Raw genomic sequence first — 22,408 nt, 5'->3', positions numbered from 1 at the left:
TAAGAGTGGGTTGCCAGAGAAATTGGCAGTACATTTGAATGAGCAGAAGTATGAGGGGCTTTTTGAAGCTGCCACGGCGGCTGATGAGTACGTACTAACTCATAGAGTTGTTTTTCCGTCTGCGGTGCGCGCTGAAAACCGAGTGTGTTTTTACTGTCGTAAACCGGGTCACATTGTTGCTGAGTGTAAAGTTCTGAAACGTAAGAACGCGCAGCTTTTTACTAAAGACGTTGCTTTGCTGGCATCAGTTCCGACGTCTGTTTCCGAGCAGTTAAAAGGGATTTCGGATAAGACGTTTGCTCCGTTTCTCACCCAAGGAACCGTGTCTATACCTGGTCATTCGGGGAGTGAAACGTCAGTAACCATATTGAGAGATACGGGGGCTGCGCAGTCTTTTGTTTTAAGGGGTCTCCTTCCGTTATCGGATGAAACGTATTGTGGGGCTGATCGTTTGATTCAGGAAATGGGTGCTGGTTATGTGTCCGTTCCATTACATTTTGTGTGTTTACGTTCAGACATCGTAACAGGTACATTCATGGTTGGAGTATGTGAGACGTTGCCTGTTGTTGGGGTTACATTTATATTAGGCAATGACTTGGCCGGTGACAGAGTGCTTCCTGCCCCCGAAGTCGTGAGACTTTCTGAATTGGCCGGTTTGAATAGTAAGATACCCGTCCAAGAAGATGTCGAGACACGGTCTATGTTTCCAGCGGGCGTAGTCACACGTGCACAGAGTAAGAGATTGGCGGAGGTGGTGGATTTGAGTGATTCCGAGTGGTTTATGGCCGAACCTGCCGTCGCATCTAACAATTCCGAAACCAAACAGTTGGAGATGAGTTATGAGAAGCCACAAAAGGGTTTTATGAACATAGACTTGTGTGCCACGAAGGAGCAGCTAACACAGGCTCAACACAATGATCCAACGTTGAGAGAGTGTAGAGAGAACGCCGAGAAAGGTGATGATTCTTCTGCGGTCACGTACATTTGGGATCATGATGTTTTGGTACATAGATGGTCCTCAGATGCTGATCGGGATGGCAAGGAATGGAACATGGTGGTTCAGATTGTTGTTCCTGAGAAGTACCGATCACAAGTTTTGTCTTTAGCCCATGACCATTCTTTAGCTGGACATTTGGGAGTAATTAAAACATACCAGCGTATATTGCAGTGTTTTTTTTGGCCTAAAATGAAGACCGAAGTGAGAAGTTACTGTCGTTCGTGTCACGTGTGCCAAGTGGTAGGTAAACCCAATCAGAAGATCCCTCCTGCTCCTTTGCAACCGATACCTGTTGTCGGTGATCCATTCGACACACTGCTGGTCGACTGTGTCGGACCTTTGCCGAGGACGAAATCGGGACATCAGTATTTACTAACGGTGATGTGTGTGGTTTCGCGTTATCCGGAAGCTATTCCGTTACGTACGATAACCGCAAAAGCTGTGACTAGGGCTTTATTACAGTTCTGCTCCAAGTTCGGTTTACCTCGTTACATCCAATCGGACCAAGGTTCCAACTTCTTGTCACGTGTCTTTGCACAAGTATTAAACCAATTGTCCATCAAACACAAAACATCGAGTGCTTACCATCCTGAATCGCAGGGTGCGATTGAGAGATTCCATCAGACATTAAAGTCTATGCTGAGAAAATACTGTTTGGAGACTGGTCGTGACTGGGATGAGGGTGTTCCTTTGGTTCTATTTGCGGTGAGGGAGACTGTACAGGAGTCTCTTGGTTTTAGTCCAGCCCAAATCGTGTTTGGACATACCGTCCGAGGTCCTTTAAAACTTTTAAAAGAAAAGTGGTTAAACAGCGAAGTCTCTCCGGTGAGTCTTCTGAAATATGTGAGTCGTTTTAAGGAGCGCCTGCGGGTTGCTTGTGAACTGGCAAAGAGAGAACTGGCCAAGGTGCAAGGAAAAATGAAAAGGAGTTACGACAAACGAGTTGTTGAGCGTTCCTTTAATCCAGGGGATGAGGTGTTGGTGGTGTTGCCTTCGGCTACATCGTTGGGAGCGAAATTCTCTGGGCCCTACTCGGTAGTATCCAGGTTGAGTGATACCAACTACGTGATTAAAACACCCGATCGGAGACGTAAAACCCGTGTATGTCACATCAACATGTTAAAACGATATATTACACGCTGTTCTCCGACAGTAGAGTTATTACCGGTTGCTGCTGTTGAAGTCGTCACTTCTCCAGGTGTGGATCCAGACGATGACGACATATCTCCTTCAGCACCTGTTTTAGCTGCCCGCTTGCTGAACTCTGTCGTTCTACAAAACCTGGATGAGTTTTTATCGGATCTTCCAGCCGTTGAGCGAACGTCGGTAAAAGAATTAATTTTGCGTTATCCTGGTCTGTTTTCAGATGTTCCTACCCAGACCTCTGAGACTGTTCATGATATCGAGGTGGGTGATCATCCTCCCATTAAGCAGCATGCGTATCGAGTTAGTCCTGCCAAGCGCGCATGTATGCAAGCCAAGGTGAAGTATCTGGTTGAAAATGGTTTAGCCATTCCGAGTTCTAGCCCTTGGAGTTCGCCCTGCATACTTATCCCTAAGCCTGATGGAACATCACGCTTTTGTACGGATTACCGAAAGGTAAATGCAGTTACGCGTTCTGATGCTTTCCCGCTGCCTCGAGTGGATGACTGCATCGACAGAGTTGGTTCTGCACGTTATGTCAGTAAGTTAGACTTGTTAAAAGGATACTGGCAAGTTCCTTTGACACCTCGCGCTTCTGAAATATCTGCTTTTGTTACTCCAGACGAATGTCTGCAGTACACTCTTATGGCTTTTGGTATGAAAAACGCACCAGCAACCTTTCAAAGGCTGATGAGTCGCGTGTTAAGAGATATACCCGATTGCGAAGCCTATTTGGACGATGTAGTGATACATTCTAAGAGTTGGGACGAACATCTACACACACTTGAGTTGGTTTTTTCACGTCTGCGAGCGGCATCCCTCACCTTAAATCTTGCCAAATGTGAGTTTGGTAAGGCCACCGTGACTTATCTGGGAAAACGGGTAGGCCTTGGGTGTGTACGACCTGTGGATGCTAAAGTGACAGTGATCGAGAAATACCCAGTTCCCACTACCCGAGGTGAGTTGAGACGCTTTTTGGGTATGGTGGGTTACTACCGGGGTTTTTGCCGTAACTTCGCTTCTGTTGTGTGTCCTCTTACTAATCTGTTGAGGAAGTCTGTTAGGTTTGTATGGACGTCAGACTGTCAACGTGCGTTTGAAAGTGTAAAAGCCTTGCTCTGTTCACCCGTACTTGCAGCTCCAGACTTTGAACGTCCGTTTAAATTGGAGGTAGACGCCAGTGGGGTTGGCGCTGGTGCTGTTTTGTTGCAGGAAGACGACTTGGGGATCGATCATCCGGTGTCGTATTTCTCCAAGAAGTTTACCTCTTATCAGTCGAATTATTCGACTGTGGAAAAAGAAACCTTGGCATTGTTACTGGCTTTGAAACACTTTGAGGTTTACGTCGGCTCGAGCATGAAGCCTTTATTGGTATACACCGACCATAATCCTATTGTGTTTTTAAACCGTATGTACAACTCGAACCAGCGACTCATGCGTTGGGCGTTGTTCCTACAGGAATTCAATCTACACATACAGCACAAAAAGGGGACAGAGAACGTAGTGGCAGATGCGTTGTCTAGGTTACCCTAACCCACCGTCCTCACTCTTAAGGGTGGGGGTGTTACGGTTAGGGGTTTCTGTGTTCTCTTTGTTGTCTGTTGTGGGTTTTCTGTGTTCAGGTTCTCCAGAAGAGGGCGCAAACACCGTGATTAACATCAGGTGCCGGTGTTTGGAGAAGATTGGAGGACGGGTCCTTAAAAGCTCGTTTGGACCCAGAAGCTGCACCTTGTGGTGTCTTGGGCAGTAGACTCCACCTGGTCATCGGGAACACTGAGCTGGGTTTTGTTTACTGTGGGTAACCATTTTGAGATCGTTCGGACCGATGGTTATCCTTCGGGTTATCCTTCGGGTTTAGTAAATACATCGCAACGCGATTTGAGACATACTGTTAACATACATATCTGTTCGCTACGCGATACGAGACGTGTTGCTAATATACACCGCTACGCGGTTTGAGACGTACTGCTATTTAGCTTTGTTGCAATTTGATGTGTGTGCTGGAGAGATCTGTGGGGGTTGTATTGAGTGGGGAGGAAGTTTTTGTTTTGTTTGTAATAGTAGGGCTGGGCTGCTGATTTGTTTGGGGGTTGTTTCTCCTGTTTACGTTCTAGGGAGGTAGGTTATGTTATTGTCTTTTGGTTTGTTATTTCTTTGCCGAGGTTATCTAGGTTGAGTTGTGGGAGGTAGTTTTTATGTTTGTTATTTTGGCCTTGGCCCAGCCTGAAGTTATTGTTACCGTATCGTCAAATTATATATATTATATGATAACTATTGCTATAAATATATATACCTTTATATGTTGTAAAAGCACCACAAATAAATCCATGGCGAATAGCCAGTGAAACGCGGTTCAGTGTTGCCTGATATTTTTCTTTCTTTTTGCTTCATTTAAACTTATTTTATGTTGCGGTCCGATTAGCGAGCCAGGGTCATTCAGGGCCGTAACAAATGCTATAGGCACCGTTCAGAAACTGATCAGTTCAGTTAAATGTATTCAGTTCAGTAGATCTATGCGGCTTTTAGCCCGGTGCGGCTTGTACAACATTTTAACATAAAAAAACTTTGTATGTGCGGCTTATGAGGTGAGTTTTATAGTCGAGAAAATATGGTACTTCCTGACAACAGACATGGCTCCTTTCTGTGGCAAAAGTTCCTTTGTGGCATCATCTTTTACTTCAATGTTTGGTATAATTTGTGGTTCAGAACGTCCCTCATTTTCAGCAAGCTAGATTTGCACTCTGTTGCATCTGTGCTTAGCAGCGCAGCAATAAAAAGCATCCCTTGAGAAACAATTAACGAACGTGCTTTGTTCCGGACACATGAAGGTTATTTAAACTGGTGTGGTCGGTATATGAAAAATTCTTATGATAACAAAAATAAACACCGGTTTCCGGTACGAACCGGTATACCGCCCAGCACTACCTGGGCGTCACTTTTGATAATGAGCTCAGCTTCAAATCACACATGACTACCTGCAAGACAGCTTATTGTCACCTTCGAAACATTGCTAAGGTCCATGCATTTATCACATCAAGGCTAGATTATTGTAACTCTGCTCTTCCAAAGAGCTCTATTTCTCACTTACAGCGAGTTCAGAATGCTGCTGCAAGGGTCCTGACCCACAGGGGAAAGAGAGATCATTTTACACCTGCACTCCACTCACTGCACTGGTTACCTGTCAGTTTTAGAATAGATATTAAGGGTCTAATGATGGTATTTAAATGTCTTCATTGTCTTGCTCCTCTTTACCTCAGTGAAATAATGGTTAGATATGTTCCAGTCAGGTCTCTCAGGTCTTCAAACAGTAATCTACTGGTGATTCCTAAAAGCCGATTAAAGATTTGCGAGGGTGCTTTTAGGCACTATGGCCCAAAGCTCTGGAACTCTCTTCCTGAGGAGCTCAGAGGCATTTCATCTCTGCACAGCTTCAAGAACATCTCAAAACCTTCCTGTTTAGATCTGCTTTTACTTAAGAAACTCTAACTCTGTTCTAATTATTTTAATAGTTTTCCATCTTATTGTTATCTTATTTACTTTACTTTATTACATTATTTATAGTTATAGTTATAGTTACATTTTATGTCTGTTCTAATTATTTTAAGTCTTGCCATCTTATTTACTTCATTACATTGTTGTCTATTATTTTATAATTTGTCACTTTGTCACTCCCATTATTTTATTATGTTTGTTTCCTTTTTATCTTTAACTTCTTTTAACATTTTCTTTTTGTCTTATTTTTGCTTCCTTTTAATTTATTCTGTAAAGCACTTTGAGTTGCATGTATGTATGAAAGGTGCTATACATATTAGAGGTGTATTCAACTAAGGATTTTCATAGTCAAATCTGATTCGTCAGATTTTCCTTTTAGTCGACTAATAGTCGAATTGGGTTTTTTATTTTATTTTATCTAGAGCACCTTAAACGGGATCCCGTTCTCATTCAGGACTTTTTTTCCACTTCAAAGTAAAAACCTAAAACACTCAGATAAATGAATAAACATGGTAGGTTCAGCTTTTATTTATTTACTTATTTATTTTTTAATGAAACGTTAAAGAAGATTAACCGTCAGTGCGCAGTGCGCATATTGAATTGTCAGACAGTGCAAAATGTCAAAAATATTTTAAATAAAATATGCCTGTCTGAAAATATAAAACAGCTAAAAAATTATAAGGAAAGGTTCGAGTAACGGGGTTTAAAAAGCAAACAACAACAAAAAAAATGTTCATAGGCCTACTTGCCGAGACTCACCGCGACGAGACGACACGACCGAAACGACAAATGGCTGAACTGTTTTTTTTTTCGCCTTACGCGTTTTAAATGGTATGTCATGTTGGTTGTTGACGTGTGAAATGAAAGACGTTGATGACATAACTTGCACTTTACTTTGTTTGATTCATCTTTATCTTTTTCAAAATACTTTTGAAGTTTTTTTAGTAGCCATTATAATCTTGGCAGATGCTGCGTATCCTGTAGCGTGTTCAGCTCCACTCATTTGGATTGTGCAACTGCAGGGTGTGATTTATTAATGTGTAGTAAGGAAGATGCCTATTGTTAATGCGCACACATCATTTAAAAATATTTATTAACAGAAATTAGGATGATTTTATTTGACAAAAGGCTATATATAACGAAAACAAAGACATTTCTTGTAACAACTAATTCTTAGCAGCATCCTTGGGCACCGCGATGCAGTTAGAATGGTACATTCGACTATGACGTTCATAGTCGACTAGGGGGTATAGTCGACTATAGTCGAATCAGTGACTATTGCAGGTCACCCCTAATACAAATAAAGATTATTGTTATTATTATTGTTAGTGTTAGTGTTGTTATTGTTAGACTGTAAAGTCTGAGTCGGATCTGGGAGAGGGCAAGCTACATACGGAGCAATTTTCCTGCTGCGTCATTTTGTGGCTTGGTTAATCGGTTAATCTAACGTGGGATTGTGAGGCTGGATGGAAGGTAATAAAGATATTTATTAACAAAGCAAACATAACTAACAAGGCTACACACAGTATACCGGCAAAGACAAATCAAACATTAACCAAGAACACTAACACTGACAGAAAACACTAACACAATAAACTAAAGCTAAAAAGCAATAAAGACATAAAATAGTAAACTACCAGGGATACAGAGAACACACAGTACTACTTACAACAGCCGATGACACAAAATACCAAACACAGGAATTAAATACACAGGGTTAACAAACACAAACCAGGAACAGGTGACAGAATATAACAAGAGGCAGGACGAGAAACGAGCAGGAGAGAACGAAACAGACAGAGGAAGGACTAAACGGAAGATTGGCAGAAGGAGGTGGAGCCAACCGTGACACTTGTCTCTTCATCATTCTTCATTTTTACCAGCTCACTGCACTCAACTTCAGGAAACAGCAGCAGATCTAGGAAGCAGCAGCTGCCCATAACACAGAGACACAGGATGTCCTTTTAGTTGTTTCATCATTTCCTCCTATAAACTTGATTGTAGATCAAGACATCATAAAATTTGCTCAAACTCAACTCAATCAAGAGACAAAACTGGAAACAAAAGTCTGACAGGTGGGGGCGGAGCTAGACATGACAAATATAGTGTCTGTGTCTAGTTTTTTTTTTACTTTTATCTAAAAATGGTTGTATATGCTTAGTATTGAATAATAATAATAATAATAATAATAATAATAATAATAATAAATATAATAATAATAATAATAATACAATATTAATTGTAGGTCCCCAGTTAGGGCTGATTTTATGGAGGAAGAGAGCGGAGACCACATCTCTGGATGTGTCAGCTTGGGTTCTCCTTGTCAAGAAGACTGTTACCCTAACTCTGATCCCCTGACTCCACCTCAGAACAGGACCAGGGCTATGGGTCATACCTGGGGGGCTTTACAGAAAGTGGGTTTAACAAACTCTAACAAAGCTGTCTTACCCCGATCTATCTGACATACTCAAGAGTTTTCGGTTCCAATAAATAAGATTTATCATGGACTTAAATGTAAAAATCAGCCGAGCATCATATTTCACACGACTGTAGCTTGAAGCATTAACGACTACGTATGCAGAATATTTAGATATTATTAAGCGTAAATGTAATACTGTGGCAGCTGCTAGAGAAAGGCAGTCAGCATGTCAATAACCTGCCAAAAGCGTTAATGCATGAGTGAAAATGATATTTTTATATTTAGCAGAAGGGCGCCACTATATTAGTAATATATATATTCTACACCTTTATAATAATGTATTGTTTTAAAATGTATCTGTGACGGGCAGGGTGAGCGAAATAAAATGGAAGCGATCACGCCAAGTCTCAGGGAAAAAGGATGGTTTAATATGAAATGTGCGCAAACCAAAACCCGTGAACTGATCCAAATTAAGGATATAATAACCAGCGGTCAACTGGCACAAAGACAAGCCATATATAGACAAACAAATGACCCTCAGGTGAGAAGGATCGCCCACCCGAGGGACGAACACAACGCCATGATTGACAGGACATCTGCCGCTGTGAACGGGGGCGACCAGTGGGGGGCCCGCCGTACCATGACAGATCCGCCCTCCAAGCCGCACTCCCCTCCACCGGCTGTGTGGCACACAGCGGCAGCACACAAAACAAAGGGGCAGGAAGGCAGGGACAAGGGAGGGATGCACCCCCTGCAGTCCAGGAGCTGTAACACAGAACACAACATACATCAGCTCACCTCCCTGGGCGGGACCCTGGACCGACTGGGCCATCAACAACACAAAACCACGCCCCGGTCGGTCACAGGGCCCTCATGCCCTAACCAGCACCCAACTGCTTAGCCCCAAGGAGTGAGGATGAGGAGCTACGGCTCCTTATTTGTCCAAGGTGTGTGTGTGCAGGTTAACTCCCCGAGGCTACGTCACCCCCCGGACCCCACGGAAGGATCTCCATCTTGAGCAGGAGCTCCTCAGACCGGAGCCCCATGGTCCCCAACCCTTCAGGGAGGGGCTCTTTAAGACCGGGCTCCAGTCACCCCACAACATAAGGGGGCTCCTGCCAGGTGGAACCCCCACAAGGACCAGGAACGCTACGATCCACCGCCAGGGAGAAGCACCTGCACAGAAAACAAACACACCCACACCCACCAACACAAAACACACACGCGCACTACCCTGGTCAGGGCCTCCCTCGGCACCCTCCCACAGCCCGTCCCCCCCCAAACACACATTTAAGGGGAGGAGCATGCGTGGAATTACACTCAACAATTCACAAGCACGCTATGACAAAAACACGGTGCAAACGGCAAACGGACGGGACCCACACATGCACGCTCTACACATAAACAATGGTGACGCGCCGCTCGAGTTCGCAGTCGCTCCCCACATAAAACACTAGACAAACGGGAAGCGAGGCAACAGTGACGAGCAGCGACTGCGTCACACATAAAACATTCAACAATTGACACAAGCGAGCGACGCACACTGATCCGCACGTCCGTTCACTCACACACACACACGTGTGACCACACAATACGAAGAGCCTTACCGGGGTCGACTGCCCTGGTCATCGCCGTGCTACACACACAACATTTAAGCACGGCGGGGCTCTTCAACAACAAACAAACACCACGCAGACAAACACCACGAGACATGACCACGAATGAAGGAGAAAGTAAAGGAGACTGGCGGCTTCCGAAAGTGGCTGGTTATTCTCTGACGGGCAGGGTGAGCGAAATAAAATGGAAGCGATCATGCCAAGTCTCAGGGAAAAAGGATGGTTTAATATGAAAAGTGCGCAAACCAAAACCCATGAACTGATCCAAATTAAGGATATTCTTAATATAAATTCTTAAATATATTTATTTACAGGAAAAATGAAATAATGAAACATAACTGTGAATTTGACTGTAATGTATATTAAAAGGTTACAGGGTGGATGGTGGGGTGGATGGTGGTGCATGATTTATTGTGAAAAGCAGTGATTGCTGACGGAGTCTCTGACAACTCTACCATCTCTGATGTCACCAAAATGCATGTTTGCAGGTTTGTCTGTGGGCATGTCCGTGTGTAATACCACACATGCCATTATTATGTGGCATGCCCTATCAGGGGTAACTATGAGCCCCTTCAGGCATTGGAACCTGGCCTCAAGGATTCCAAGGGTCATTTCAATTCTTGCCCTGGTTTTGCTGTGGGTCTGATTGTAGCGGGACTGTGGTCCAGGTGCAGAATCTGAATAGGGAGTCATGAGGTAGGGCAGGCAGGGATACCCTCTGTCTCCTTGAAGGAGGCTGTCACAGTGTCCTATAATCGCACTAGGGATTGCAATGATTTAACTATTACACTGCATGTGAACAACTAGCAAAACTACCACAGGCCTACCCTGTTCAAATTTGTTGCACAGTGTGAAATCATGGACGGATCCTGGCCATCTGGCTTCAACATTTGTGATGAGGTGAGAAGCATCACATATGATTTTTATGGGGAGGAGAACGGTCAGTTACAATAGCTACGTTATTTTTGTTACCATTAAAGTACATTATTCATTAGGGGTTATAAAGGATAGTACCTGTTAGGGATGTATATCTTCACCACTAAGCTAGATTCGATACACATCTCGATACACTGCCACTGATGCGATATAACACCGTGCCGTCTTTTCATGTGTGTCACCAGGTTCGTTGTGCTACTAACGTATTTGATAGCCCCACGGCATTGTTTGCAGATTGCGTGCGTCTTGTCAAGTTGGCCACATCGCTTAAAAAACCCGAAATATTGCCACACGTTTGATTGGTGTGTCTTTTTTGGTGCCTTAAATATCTTTGTTGTTGCTAATGCTCTCGTTTCTCTCCATCTTTGTTGTGTACGTCTGCGTGTTTGCGTCAGTACCTGAGGACACGATGGTGCATTCATGTTGCCTCGAAAAAAAAAAAAAGAAATCAATAAAAATAAAAAATATGTTGCCTCTGAAAATGTTAGAATAAGGAATAGAAAACAAAACACCCGATTTAATCATGGTATTTGCCGATGCAAAAAGGCTAGAGGCGATGCATGGTGAATTTGCCCGCAATTTAAACATGATGCACGTTGAATCTACCGGTGCAGTCGAATCGCAGACATGTGTACCGATTCACCGATGTGAATCGGTGAATCTCCACATCCCTAGTACCTGTACATTAATACTATTGATGGATTTTCTGTTTATGTAATTGTCTTCATGTTCTAATGGTGCTGCAATAGGTAGCATATGTGGGGTCCATCAATGCAGCCAATGACTCTAGGAAATCCTTAAAAATGTAATGGAATAACGGTTGTTATATATTGCTTCTCCTTTGCTTAATTTATGCAAATAAATTAATATAATTTATTAATTTATGTTCTAAATGTCTATCCATCGAGCTCACCCAGCTATCATGTATAGACTGAGGTGTCATCAAATGCAGAAATCTGGTTCTCTGTTTCCATCAGACTGGATTCATTTGAGGCAACTCTATTATATACAGTAAGTCATTGGTATAGATTAATGGAGTAACCTATTGTGTCCAGGTTTTTGCATGGTGTCCAAACATGTACGGATTGAGCCCAGCTGGGAGCGGACTGTGCATATCTCAGCTAGCACATTATCTCCCTCAAGTTCAGTAGCTTTTGACACCCCCATGTTGAATGTTTTAAAAAGTCTATAGACCCAAAGTAATAATTGGTAGCTGTGGAAATATTTAGAGATAGATTTGTCATGCTTTTTTGTTTTTGTTTCTTTTCCTCTACATGAGGAAAATTGCTCGTTTTAGGTCCATATGTAGGCACGCAAAGGCAGCAGCAGCAAAGAGAGGTCCAGTTTGGAACAGCCAGCGGGGCAACGTGCAGCACTGGACCGAACGACGTGCAGGAATAAAAAGGGCGCACAACATAATTGGAAACAGGTGCTGGTATTCAGGTGAACGGGACAGTAGGAGTGGTGTAGTGCTCGGGGGCGTGTGTTGTGAGTGATCATGAATGGGAACACACGCCCTCTATTGGCGACCCAGCCTCCCCACCGTGACAGAGCCCCCCCCCAAGGACCCCTCCCGTCGACTACCACGCGGTCTTCCTCTCCTCCTCGGAGCCGGACGGTCCGGATGCTTGTAGAAGTCGGCAATAATGGCACCTGAGAGGCCAGAACCCATGATCGCTCCTCAGGACCGTATCCGACCCAGTCCACCAAATACTGGATTCTTCTGCGCCGGAAGTCCAACAGCCGCTCTACGAGGTAGGCCGGTCCATCTGACAGTTGCAGCAGGGAAGGCAGAGCAGCAGCCACAGCATCCTGCAGGGGACCCTCCTGGTACGGCTTTAGGGCAGACACGTGAAATGCGAGAGAGGCGCGCCTGTCTTCGGGCAGACTGATCTTGTGGGTAACCGGGTTAATACGTCACAGTATGATGTAAGGACCCGCGTACCTCTCCCCCAGCTTACCTTGTCTGCCCAGGCGTCCGTCTCCGGTGGACACCCACACTCTGTCTCCCACCTGATAAGACGAAGCTTCGCTCCTCTGACGGTCCGCCTTCCGCTTGAAATGCCTAATGGCCTCTCTCAGACGTCGGTGGGTGTCCTCCCACACCCTCTCGCTCTGTCTGCACCACTCCTCAAGGACGGGCTGGTCGGAAGAGGCGGTGTTCCATGGGTACAGAGGAGGCTGGCGACCGAGCACGCACTCAAAGGAAGTCCTCCCTGTGCTGGAGTGTGTGAGGGAGTTCTGTGCGTACTCGGCCCAGGGCAGGAGAGCGCACCACGTATCTGCGTGTTCGCTGCAGTACGCGCGCAGGAACTTCCCCACTTCCTGGTTGGCGCGGTCCACCTGTCCATTAGCCTGAGGGTGATAACCAGATGTTAAACTCACTGTGATGTTCAGTTTTAACAGGAACTCAAACACACAGACACTGACGTTGTTTATTATTTGACCTATTATGTTCTTTACACAGGTACATTGTATTAGTGTTCATTAAGCATACATATTGTTAAATATGTTCGTTCTAGTACACTAATTTACACACCCACACTCACTTTTGAGTAAAACAGAACATGGATAGGAGTTATGGTCAAGCACAGAGAGAGAGACATTGTTCTGGATTGTTATTTTATTTAAAAAATATATTTTTGAAGCATTTTGCATTGTGTGGCCTCTGTTTTTTGCTTCTTTTGTCTAATTGTTACAACTTACCTGCTAGTGGGGTAGGTTGTAACAAGGGAACACCTTGTATTTGACATCAACTCACGATGGCTGTGATATTTCAATTGAAGTTTAAATTGGTGCCATTTGTAGTAAACAAACTGTTTACTTTGTATAAATGTTTGAGAAGTCTAGCTCAAAAATTCAGTGAGTTACAGGTGCTGAAGCAAAAAGTGTTACAACCATACCCGGTCTCCCCTACAATATATTTTTCAAAAGGTTCTAATAAACTTTGCTGAAATTTTGCATTAATGAAAAAATCCAAAACTAACAGTCTGACACATTTTACTCCTAAGGAGTCCTTTAGTGAAGTTTCAGCGATTGGTGAGACATCCAGTGAAGGAGGCCAGGTTGGAGTGTAGCACTGTTCTTTGCAAATTTTTTTCTTTACTACACATGTCTAGTTCTCACAAACTAATATATTTTCGTTGTTTTCTGTATTTTCTAAATTACACGCACAGACATCTGCCCTGTTACTTGTGGCAAGTAATGTTAGGTGCATGGGAGCAATCGTTATTGGACGAGCTGTCAGGCTGTGCAGACAACTGTCACTAGTTAACGAAACCACGGGGCGGAGTTCATGAAACCCTGTCAAGGGTTTCTCAAGGGAAAATGCAGTAGTGGTATTAACACGGAAAGGCATCGGCATCTTACGGAAAAGTTACGCTGGCATATGCCATTGACATCGGCATCTTATGTACAGATGTCAGTGGCATGCCACTGTTATCGGCATCTTACATACAGAAGACAGTGGCATATGCCACTGTTATCGGCATCTTACGTTTGGGTGACAGTGGCATATAACAATGATAATGACATCTTTTGATACGATTTTGAAATGCTGGCATATACAAATTGCTTCTGGTGATACTCCCATATGCTATTGCTTCGGCATCTTATATTTAGGTGACACTATCATATGACAGTGTATTAAATTAAATAAATTACTTAAAAAACAACTTCCAAATTAAATAAATAAATAAATAAAATAAAATAAAAGTTTTAAATAAAAAATTTCAATAATCCCAACCACATGTAGGAATACTGGCATCATCTAATAGGGTCGAGAGGTCCTTCCCAAGAGGAATACAATATGGCGACTTTGCAAAGTGTTACGGTGACAGCTCCGGACCCTTCCCTGTGGGCGTGCCGCTACGTTGTCTGCGTGTCATTATGTCCATGTATGTACTTCCGTGGGTGTGGGTTGTCCGTGAGCGTGTTCGTAGTCGCACCTGTGCCTTGTCTCGAGATACGAGGGTTTGTGTTAAGCACTAGAGTGACTAGAGACTAGACTAGAGTGACTTTTGACAAACTATCTGCCTGCTGGTATTGTCTTTGTAAAGGGACTAAGAAACAGTACAGATGTGTTCACATCTATTTGAGTATGTGGTGGCTTTTTCAAGAGAAAGAGGACTTGTTGATGGACTGTATCCCATCAGCTAGTGAGGCAGAGAGCTCATAGGATGAGGATACAGATGTTTGTTTGAAAGAAAAAGATGGCCTCACAAAAAAACAGATAGTAGCCTTGACCACATATCTCTGGCAAAATAAAATAATCCCTTCAAATTTGCCACAGTAATTACAAGCTCATATTAGTCCTTTGCCATCTAGATTTGAGCCCAAAGAAACAACATGTCCATACTGCCCTGGACTAACACCACCTGGCCTCACAGAAGCAGTGGTTGTTACTAAAAACGCAGTCATCTATGACCAAGAGTCCATTAAGAAAGGTTTGTGCACAAAAATCTGGAAAAGTACTGGTAAATGTGTTATTTCTCCCACGTATAAATGTGATGGTGTCTTTTTAATGAGGCTTTCATTTAAAGGTGTCACTGTATGTGTGAAAAAGTGCCTAAATTGCAAGACTCCTGTAAGATTTCAGGACTACGAAACAGGATTTCATAATTTTAACAACAGGATTCTTTTGACTATCCGTTTCTGTGCCATGATGACATCATCTCTGAAGGTAAAATACATGTGAATTGCAAAGATATTGTTCAATGTTTTCAACTTTTATCAAATAGCAATTATAATCCAAGTGTTCTATTTAAAAGTCAAACACAGCTGTTGGACGTTTTTTGTCTATGATGGAGGACCTTCTAAATGTGAATATATGTAACAGAATAAGAAAATACTATTTTTGTTTTGATGAATTTCATTAAATTAAATGGAGTTTTAGCGCCCCTAGTGTTAAGTGGTGAACTGCAGTTACGCTACGTTTGATTTTTCTGAGCTACCGTTCCTTAGCAACAGTCTGAGATTTCTATGTTGCGGGTAGGTTCTGAGCTCCGTGTTTCATTAATAAATAGTAGTTAAAAGCACATTTTAAGTTAAAAATACTGCTCTTTATTTAATTATAAAATATATTTAAAACTATTTTGTGGAGAATCAATTGTTTTAGGTAATTGTTAAAAGTTTATGGACTTATTTCTTCTATTAAAGTCAGGTGAAACTAGTATGAGTCTGTTTTTCTGCCGCCGTGCTAGCAGTGCATGAACTAATCCTTTTATTTTTCATTAATGAGATATTTTTATTTATTTACCCAGCTTGGCGTTAACTGCAGTAGTCACTTCAATATAAGAAAACTCATTTTCTTATTGTCTTCCAGGTATGTGTTTCGTTGATATCTTTAATATTAATCTGTTAAAGTTCGGTTATTTTCTATTGTTGCTTGTGAAATGTGCTCATGTCCATCCGTTTCAGTGTGTATTTTTGTTTGTGGTACAATATCCTATTTGTAATGCAGAGACAACTTATTATAAGTATTTTAGTATTTTATATTCGTAAAAGCTATTGTATGTGTATGTATGTATGAGTGTATATGTGTATATATGTAACTCTATTGTAGCCAGTTTAATATGCTGTTGCCGTGTATGTTCCTTAGAACAGTCTGAGATTTCTATGTTGCGGCTTGGCGTTAACTGCAGTAGTCACTTCAATATAAGAAAACTCATTTTCTTATTGTCTTCCAGTGCTGCGTTATACCACACCAAATAAAAGATGGAAAAATGGGTGAATGTGTGCGCGTGTAAATTCCTGTTCCACTGGTGAGAGGTGAAATTCAAGAGCCGAAACCGCTAACGGATCTACCACACTGGCGCTGTGAATCCGTTACATTTGAGTCCGTTACATATACATCACAACACCCTCAGAAAAGCCTTCTTCCATTTTTGGGCAATGACCAATTATTGCTATGACTTCTCTTGTGTACGATGTGGACATGAACCACCTGTTCTTATTGCTGATGCCAACTGGAAAGTGGCCTTTGACCTATCTGGTAAGCTATTTTACTTTACATGATATGTAACAGCGGTCAAACATGGCAAATATATTTTTGACTGCAAAATAAGGCAAAGTTGTGGGCTAAAACCTTGCTGTGGAAGTTCACCCCCCCCCCAAAAAAAAAACAATACTTTAGAGATGGTTTTGATAATCAATTCTATAAAATAATGACATTTAGCCTATGCTTTTCTCTTTGTTTACATGAGTGTGTTGTCTTTATTTTTGAAGTCATTTCACATTTTTGCCCTCAAGTGAATCTCCTGAAGAGACCATGCATTGACAGCATTCAATAAAGTGACCTTAATGTAAATGTTGATGAGAGATGGTCATCATTGGAAAAGGAACTTATTGCTACAGGCTTCTATTATGGTAAATGGTATTAATGTATAGAGTACAATGTCATTGATTTGTAGGCTTCCATTTACATTAATATCAGAATTACAAGAAATAGAAACTAAAGTACTGCAATATTTAATTAAATTCTGTTCCATTCTGTTCCAACCTCAGACACAAGGGAGAAAAACCCTTTCTCCAGTGATCTCTCATTTTCTGCCTTTGCCCCATGGATTGGAGCTGCATGCCGTCCTGGGCCTGTCTTGCCAAAAACTGAGGTCCTGAAAGGATTTGCGGAGCGCTTGAATGATGTTTCACCTTCTACTAGCTCTCATGCACTGTGCTTAAACTACTGGAATCAAAAAAGGTATTTTCTTTACATGCATTAGGATTTGCTTTGTTTGTCAAGAATTATGGGTGTTAATGTAAACATTTTTTGTAGACTTCAAAAAGTGAGCTGGTTGCAGGATGTGCAGTTCTTGGAGTGTCTGCAGAAGGCTCTGCATCTGACATTATTAATCATCAGAAATTACTCTTGTACAAAAACATTTATCCAAAAATGTTTTTAAAACTCCAAAAGGCAGGAGGTAAGCTTTGAAATTGAGATTTGATAAAGCAAATAAAAGTAAATATGGGAAATGCATTCCCATTCATATTTTTATTCTGATATATTAATTTTTTTTAGGTGGTGTCCTACATCTTGGTTGTCCTCATTCAATTGTTTATTGTTGCTCTCCACTATGGTGGCAAGAGTCTGCGCGAGATCACGTTGATGCCCTGCTAAGCTTCAAGACCCCTCCTACTGTTTACATATCTGATATAGCAGGAAGAGTGGCTCGACATGCCAACAACAGAACTCGACAAGCATTTTTCAAGCCACATGATGGGCGCCTTTGTGAAGCAACTGAAGAAAATTTGGCGAGGGCTTCAGCCAAAACACTTGAAATTAATTTGCCATGGATTAAAGCTTTAAAAGAAGGTGGGCCAGTCCAGAGAAAGCATGATATAATCAAAGACAAATTTAACAAACGTCACCCAATCACAGGAACTGCAGCTAGATGTTCTTTATATGATCGTTTCCATCACCGAAATCAAAAACAGACCAAGGAGAAGCTCAGAAGTCTCGATCTTGTACCTGAGCTCTCTGGGTATATCAACACCTCCATGGCAGAACAGCTGAATAGAGAACTAGCAAACTGTCGCTACTTTCTTTGTCAGCTGAAGGACACTCATTTCATGTTTGCACTCCGGTTGGTGTTCCATTTGCACAACAGCAGAGAAAACCAGAAATTTATAGACAAAATAATGAGGCACACACATGAGAAAGCTCAAGTTGGAATTGATGGTCGACTCTCACTGTTTAGTGCATGCATGTTAGATGATTTAAAATATTTTTTTCTTGTTAGTAATTATAATATTAGTAAAAATAACATTAATAGCAATTTTGTTAAACTGTTTGGAAACATCCTTTGCAGATAAAAACACTGCAAAGGAGTCAAGCATTCTGAAAGTGTTGAGGAAATTGTTTGGAAAAAAAGAAAACGTGACTCGGAGATTGGTGGCAATCGGTTTTCTATCTCTCTCTTCCCCATCTTGAAGGAGAATGAGGTATGCATTGTTAGCCTTACCAAAATTGGTCTGTTGTATGATTTGTTTATTATATTTTGTTTATTATATTATCTGTTTATTATCTCATCTCATTATCTCATGAACAAAACTATATTATAATAAGTTATGAAACTGATATTCCATACAAACAATATATTTTTTATGTACATGTACAGGAAAAGCTGCGTGAGCTGTACTCTGTTGTGAAGAATGCATCGACTGTCATTTTGCAAGTTGGGCTGTGTATACTAACAATAGAGGACCTGCAGACCCTTTGCCCAGCAGAGAACCTTGGATGTGATTCAGACCATGCACTACTCCCTCAACCATGGCTGACTGATGATGTGGGTGTCTGTGTCTGTGGGTGTGTGTATGTGTTTGTGTGTGTATGTGCACTGGTTTTACTGCTATTAAGTAATTGTTGTTTTTTATCTAACACAAGAATTGCACAGATTGTCTCGAGTACACAGAATGTGAGTGCCAATTTTCTTTGAAACATTAGAAACATCTATATTTAGATATATTTTTAGTATATATACTATATTTGTGCTCAAGTTGGGGTTCCGTTTGCATAACAGTACAGGCTGCCAATCACTTCATTTTGTGGGACAGTTAAAATTTTAACTGAAATTTTATTTAGTAATCTAATCAGCTTTTTCCCCCAAGGTTGTCATGCTTCCAACATTTGTTTTTATTTGCTGGTGGAGGGACTGAATCACTGAGAACAAAATAGTCTCTCGCAATTTATCCTATGTGAAGGTGAACCGCTGCTCGTTTTTTATTTATGTAATTATTTATTTTGAAATTCCACTTGACTATTGCACCATCCCATATCTGTTTAAGTAATCTTTGTTGTTTATAGGATGTGAAGCCAAGTGACACCGTTATTTTCCCTCGTTGCGTTCAAAAAGCTGACAATCCAGAGACTGGCAATCACTTTTTTTTTTGTGGGTCAGTTTAAATTTTACTGAAGTGCACATGTCTAGTACACAGTGATGATGTCAGATGAGAACAAAGTCATCAGACAAGGTCACTTTTAACCAAAGCAGTTTTAATTTAAGTTTTGCAGATTTAATTTACACACACACTAAATAGTCTGAAAGGATGCTCAACCTTTTACACACAACAGAAACAAGAGTAAGATGTAATAGTATAGAGCAGGGGAACTCAACTGGCGGACCGTGGTCCGGATCCGAATGCAATCCTGCACGTTCGCCACCCCCCCCACCCCCCCCCCCCCCCCACCAAGTCCTAGAAACAATGGCAGATCACAGGGCAACGGGACGTCAACATACAGGCTGTAAGGCGAAGCTGAAATGTGCAGCAAATTAAAAAATAACAAGGTGATTGTGAACGGGACAGGACCTGAATGGGTGTGTGCACAGAAGTGGCCTTGGCCCTCATGGCTTGGGAACAGCCTGCCGGGACACTTATATGCATGTGTCAGTCACATTGTGTTTGTGTTCCAGCTATGCATTTAGTCACATGTGGATCCTGTCTCAGTGGACAGTCTGTTATCCATCCCAGTGGCTACAGAGCTCCAATGATACCAACAACTGTGGGGTTTTCATTTGCACTGTAAGTAACTACTAAAGTACTAGTAATTGTAATATTAGTGTTCATAATATAAAAGAAATTCAAAACATAAGCAGTTTTGCACCAATTTAAATTACATATGTCTGGTATTGCTTACCTTACCTGACATGGATATAATGTGTTTGACCTACAGATGGCAGAGATGGAGCTGAAGAAGTGCAGCTTGGCCACGGAGGTTGTAGGGAGGTCTGAGATGGAGCATTTGAGACGGTATAATGCAGCAGCTCTAGCTGAAGGTGTCCAGATAGAGGTTAGTTGTCCAATGTGTGGTTCACTTGTTTTGTACTAGCAGAGTTGATCAGACTACTGATAATATATGTTCTTTGCAGGATGAAGATTCTTGGTAAAACAACACAGTGCATGGCTGGTGCCTTGCATGTATGTTGTTACCAAAGTGCGGGAGAAAAAGGGTACGCCCTGTTTTTCTTTAGTTTGATGCTCAACTGATATATTTGTGCTTTTTAGTGCATACTAATGCTCAACTGTGTGTATCGTTTCATATACATATTTTATGATTGTAATCAATATGTGAAAGTCATACACTGTCTGAAACTGCAGTTATTTTAGTACTCGACATGCAGTGTTGTGCAGTGCCGCCATTAGAGCATGACATGCAATAACTATAATTAATCTAAAGTCCAATGGTATCGAGGCACCGCAGCAGTGTATTATGTCACCATCTTGGAAATGGTGGTCTTGAGGAGCGTCATATGTTATCCCTAAAAATTGGAACTAAAGATGTGTATATTGTGCCGTAGAATGTATCATCACCTTTTCAGTAGCACATATGTGTGCTAGCTAAACGTAGGCACCTTAACGTCAAAATCAGTGACATCAGCATCAGCCTATGCCGATGTCATTGATTTTGACACGTGTCTCAAAACAAAATGTCGATGTCATTAGCATTGTCATGTGCCACTGTAACCCAAACGTAAGATGCCGATAACAGTGGTATATGCCAGCGTAACTTTTACGTAAGATGCGATGCCTTTCCGTGTTAATACTGCTTCTCGGAAAATGCGTGCGTCAATTTAGTGAGTGCGGACAACCGTTGAGTACACATCTAAGCTACAAACAGACTGGACTGGGAACATTAAGAAAGCTGGGGAGCTATTAAAACAACGATGAGACGAACTTCATCCCTACCCAAAGTGTAAGCTGGGATATAAAATGGGTTCTCCAGAGAGATCGATTAAGAGCATGCGATTATGGAAAATGCCCCAACATCAAATGCTACGGGAACGTATGTAAAGTAATATTTTATACGGTCTTTAAAAAATGAATACAGTCTACAACTTGGTTAAGATGAACGACATTCGTCATATGAACCCCACTGTCCTGACCATCATGTTCATGTTTGGTTTGGTAATGTTATCGCCATGGTTTGGTAATGTTATTGCCATTGTAGTGCTCCGAAAGTCACGTAAAGAACAGAAGGAGACTACTTTCTACACGTTGGTTTGTGGACATTCAGTAACAGACCCGCTTCTCGCGAGTCCTGTCACTATAGCTATGTACGTGAGTGGAAGGTGGCCCGGATGTGATTCACTCTGTCAATATTCCGGTTTTATTCTACTGTTTTTCTCGCTGGCTGGACTAAGTTTAATCTGCGTTATGTCCATTGAGAGGTACTTAGCGATCAATCACGCATATTTCTATAATCATTACGTGGATTAGAAACTTGCAGGGTTGGCTCTCGCAGGAATCTATGTTTCCAACGTTCTGTTCTGTGCGCTTCTAATCGTAGGACTCGGACATGTCAAGCTCCAGGTTCCGAATGCCTGGTGTTTCATCGACTGGCGAACTAGTATACACGCAGCCTTCTCTTACGCCTACGCTGGTGTCAGCTCCGCGCTCATCTTGGTTACCGTCGTCTGCAATATGCTTGTGTTTGGAGCTCTAATAATGATGCACAAAAACTTTGTGCGAAGGACATCACTTGGCACCGACCAGGGGCGAATCACGGACCCAGTTACAAACTGCCGTTTGTTATAACTGCAATAACTGCACGGACCCAGTTACAAACTGCCGTACAGGAGGACAGGAAGGGACAGGACATGACGGAGTAGCTCGGCAGACTGCAAACCGGCAGAAGGCGGAAGCGTTTGAACATGGCGGCAGGCCGCTGCTAACAAACTTATCAATTAATATCTCTATTATCCGCTAACTTAATTTAAGACAACCTAAAAAAATATTAATAATCATCTCTAGGTGTTTTTTTTTCCTTCTCTTATGTAATACATATAAACGAAACCAACCACTCTGGAGCAC

At 42.0% G+C, this 22,408-nt stretch overlaps 1 protein-coding gene and 2 long non-coding RNA genes across 3 annotated transcripts; all 3 read left to right on the top strand.

The window, feature by feature from the left end:
* The first annotated feature begins 14,927 nt into the window (after positions 1 to 14,927).
* Positions 14,928 to 15,439, top strand: LOC143489346 (uncharacterized). Its single transcript, XR_013124658.1, has 3 exons — positions 14,928 to 15,048; positions 15,145 to 15,284; positions 15,373 to 15,439. It is a non-coding gene; the product is annotated as an uncharacterized LOC143489346 (long non-coding RNA).
* Positions 15,440 to 16,454: 1,015 nt separating this feature from the next.
* LOC143489338 (uncharacterized) lies at positions 16,455 to 17,273 on the top strand. Its single transcript, XR_013124654.1, has 3 exons — positions 16,455 to 16,595; positions 16,853 to 16,969; positions 17,108 to 17,273. It is a non-coding gene; the product is annotated as an uncharacterized LOC143489338 (long non-coding RNA).
* A 4,184-nt stretch (positions 17,274 to 21,457) lies between these two features.
* Positions 21,458 to 22,132, top strand: ptger4b (prostaglandin E receptor 4 (subtype EP4) b). The gene is given in 1 exon segment (XM_076988338.1): positions 21,458 to 22,132. A coding segment is annotated over 1 exon segment (672 nt). The 5' UTR covers positions 21,458 to 21,460.
* Positions 22,133 to 22,408: the final 276 nt, after the last annotated feature.

This window comes from Brachyhypopomus gauderio, unplaced genomic scaffold (genome assembly GCF_052324685.1).
Source record: "Brachyhypopomus gauderio isolate BG-103 unplaced genomic scaffold, BGAUD_0.2 sc61, whole genome shotgun sequence".
Classification (NCBI taxonomy): Eukaryota; Metazoa; Chordata; class Actinopteri; order Gymnotiformes; family Hypopomidae; genus Brachyhypopomus; species Brachyhypopomus gauderio.
Note: the sequence above shows the minus strand (reverse complement) of the source record. Positions and strands in the feature narration are given on the sequence as shown.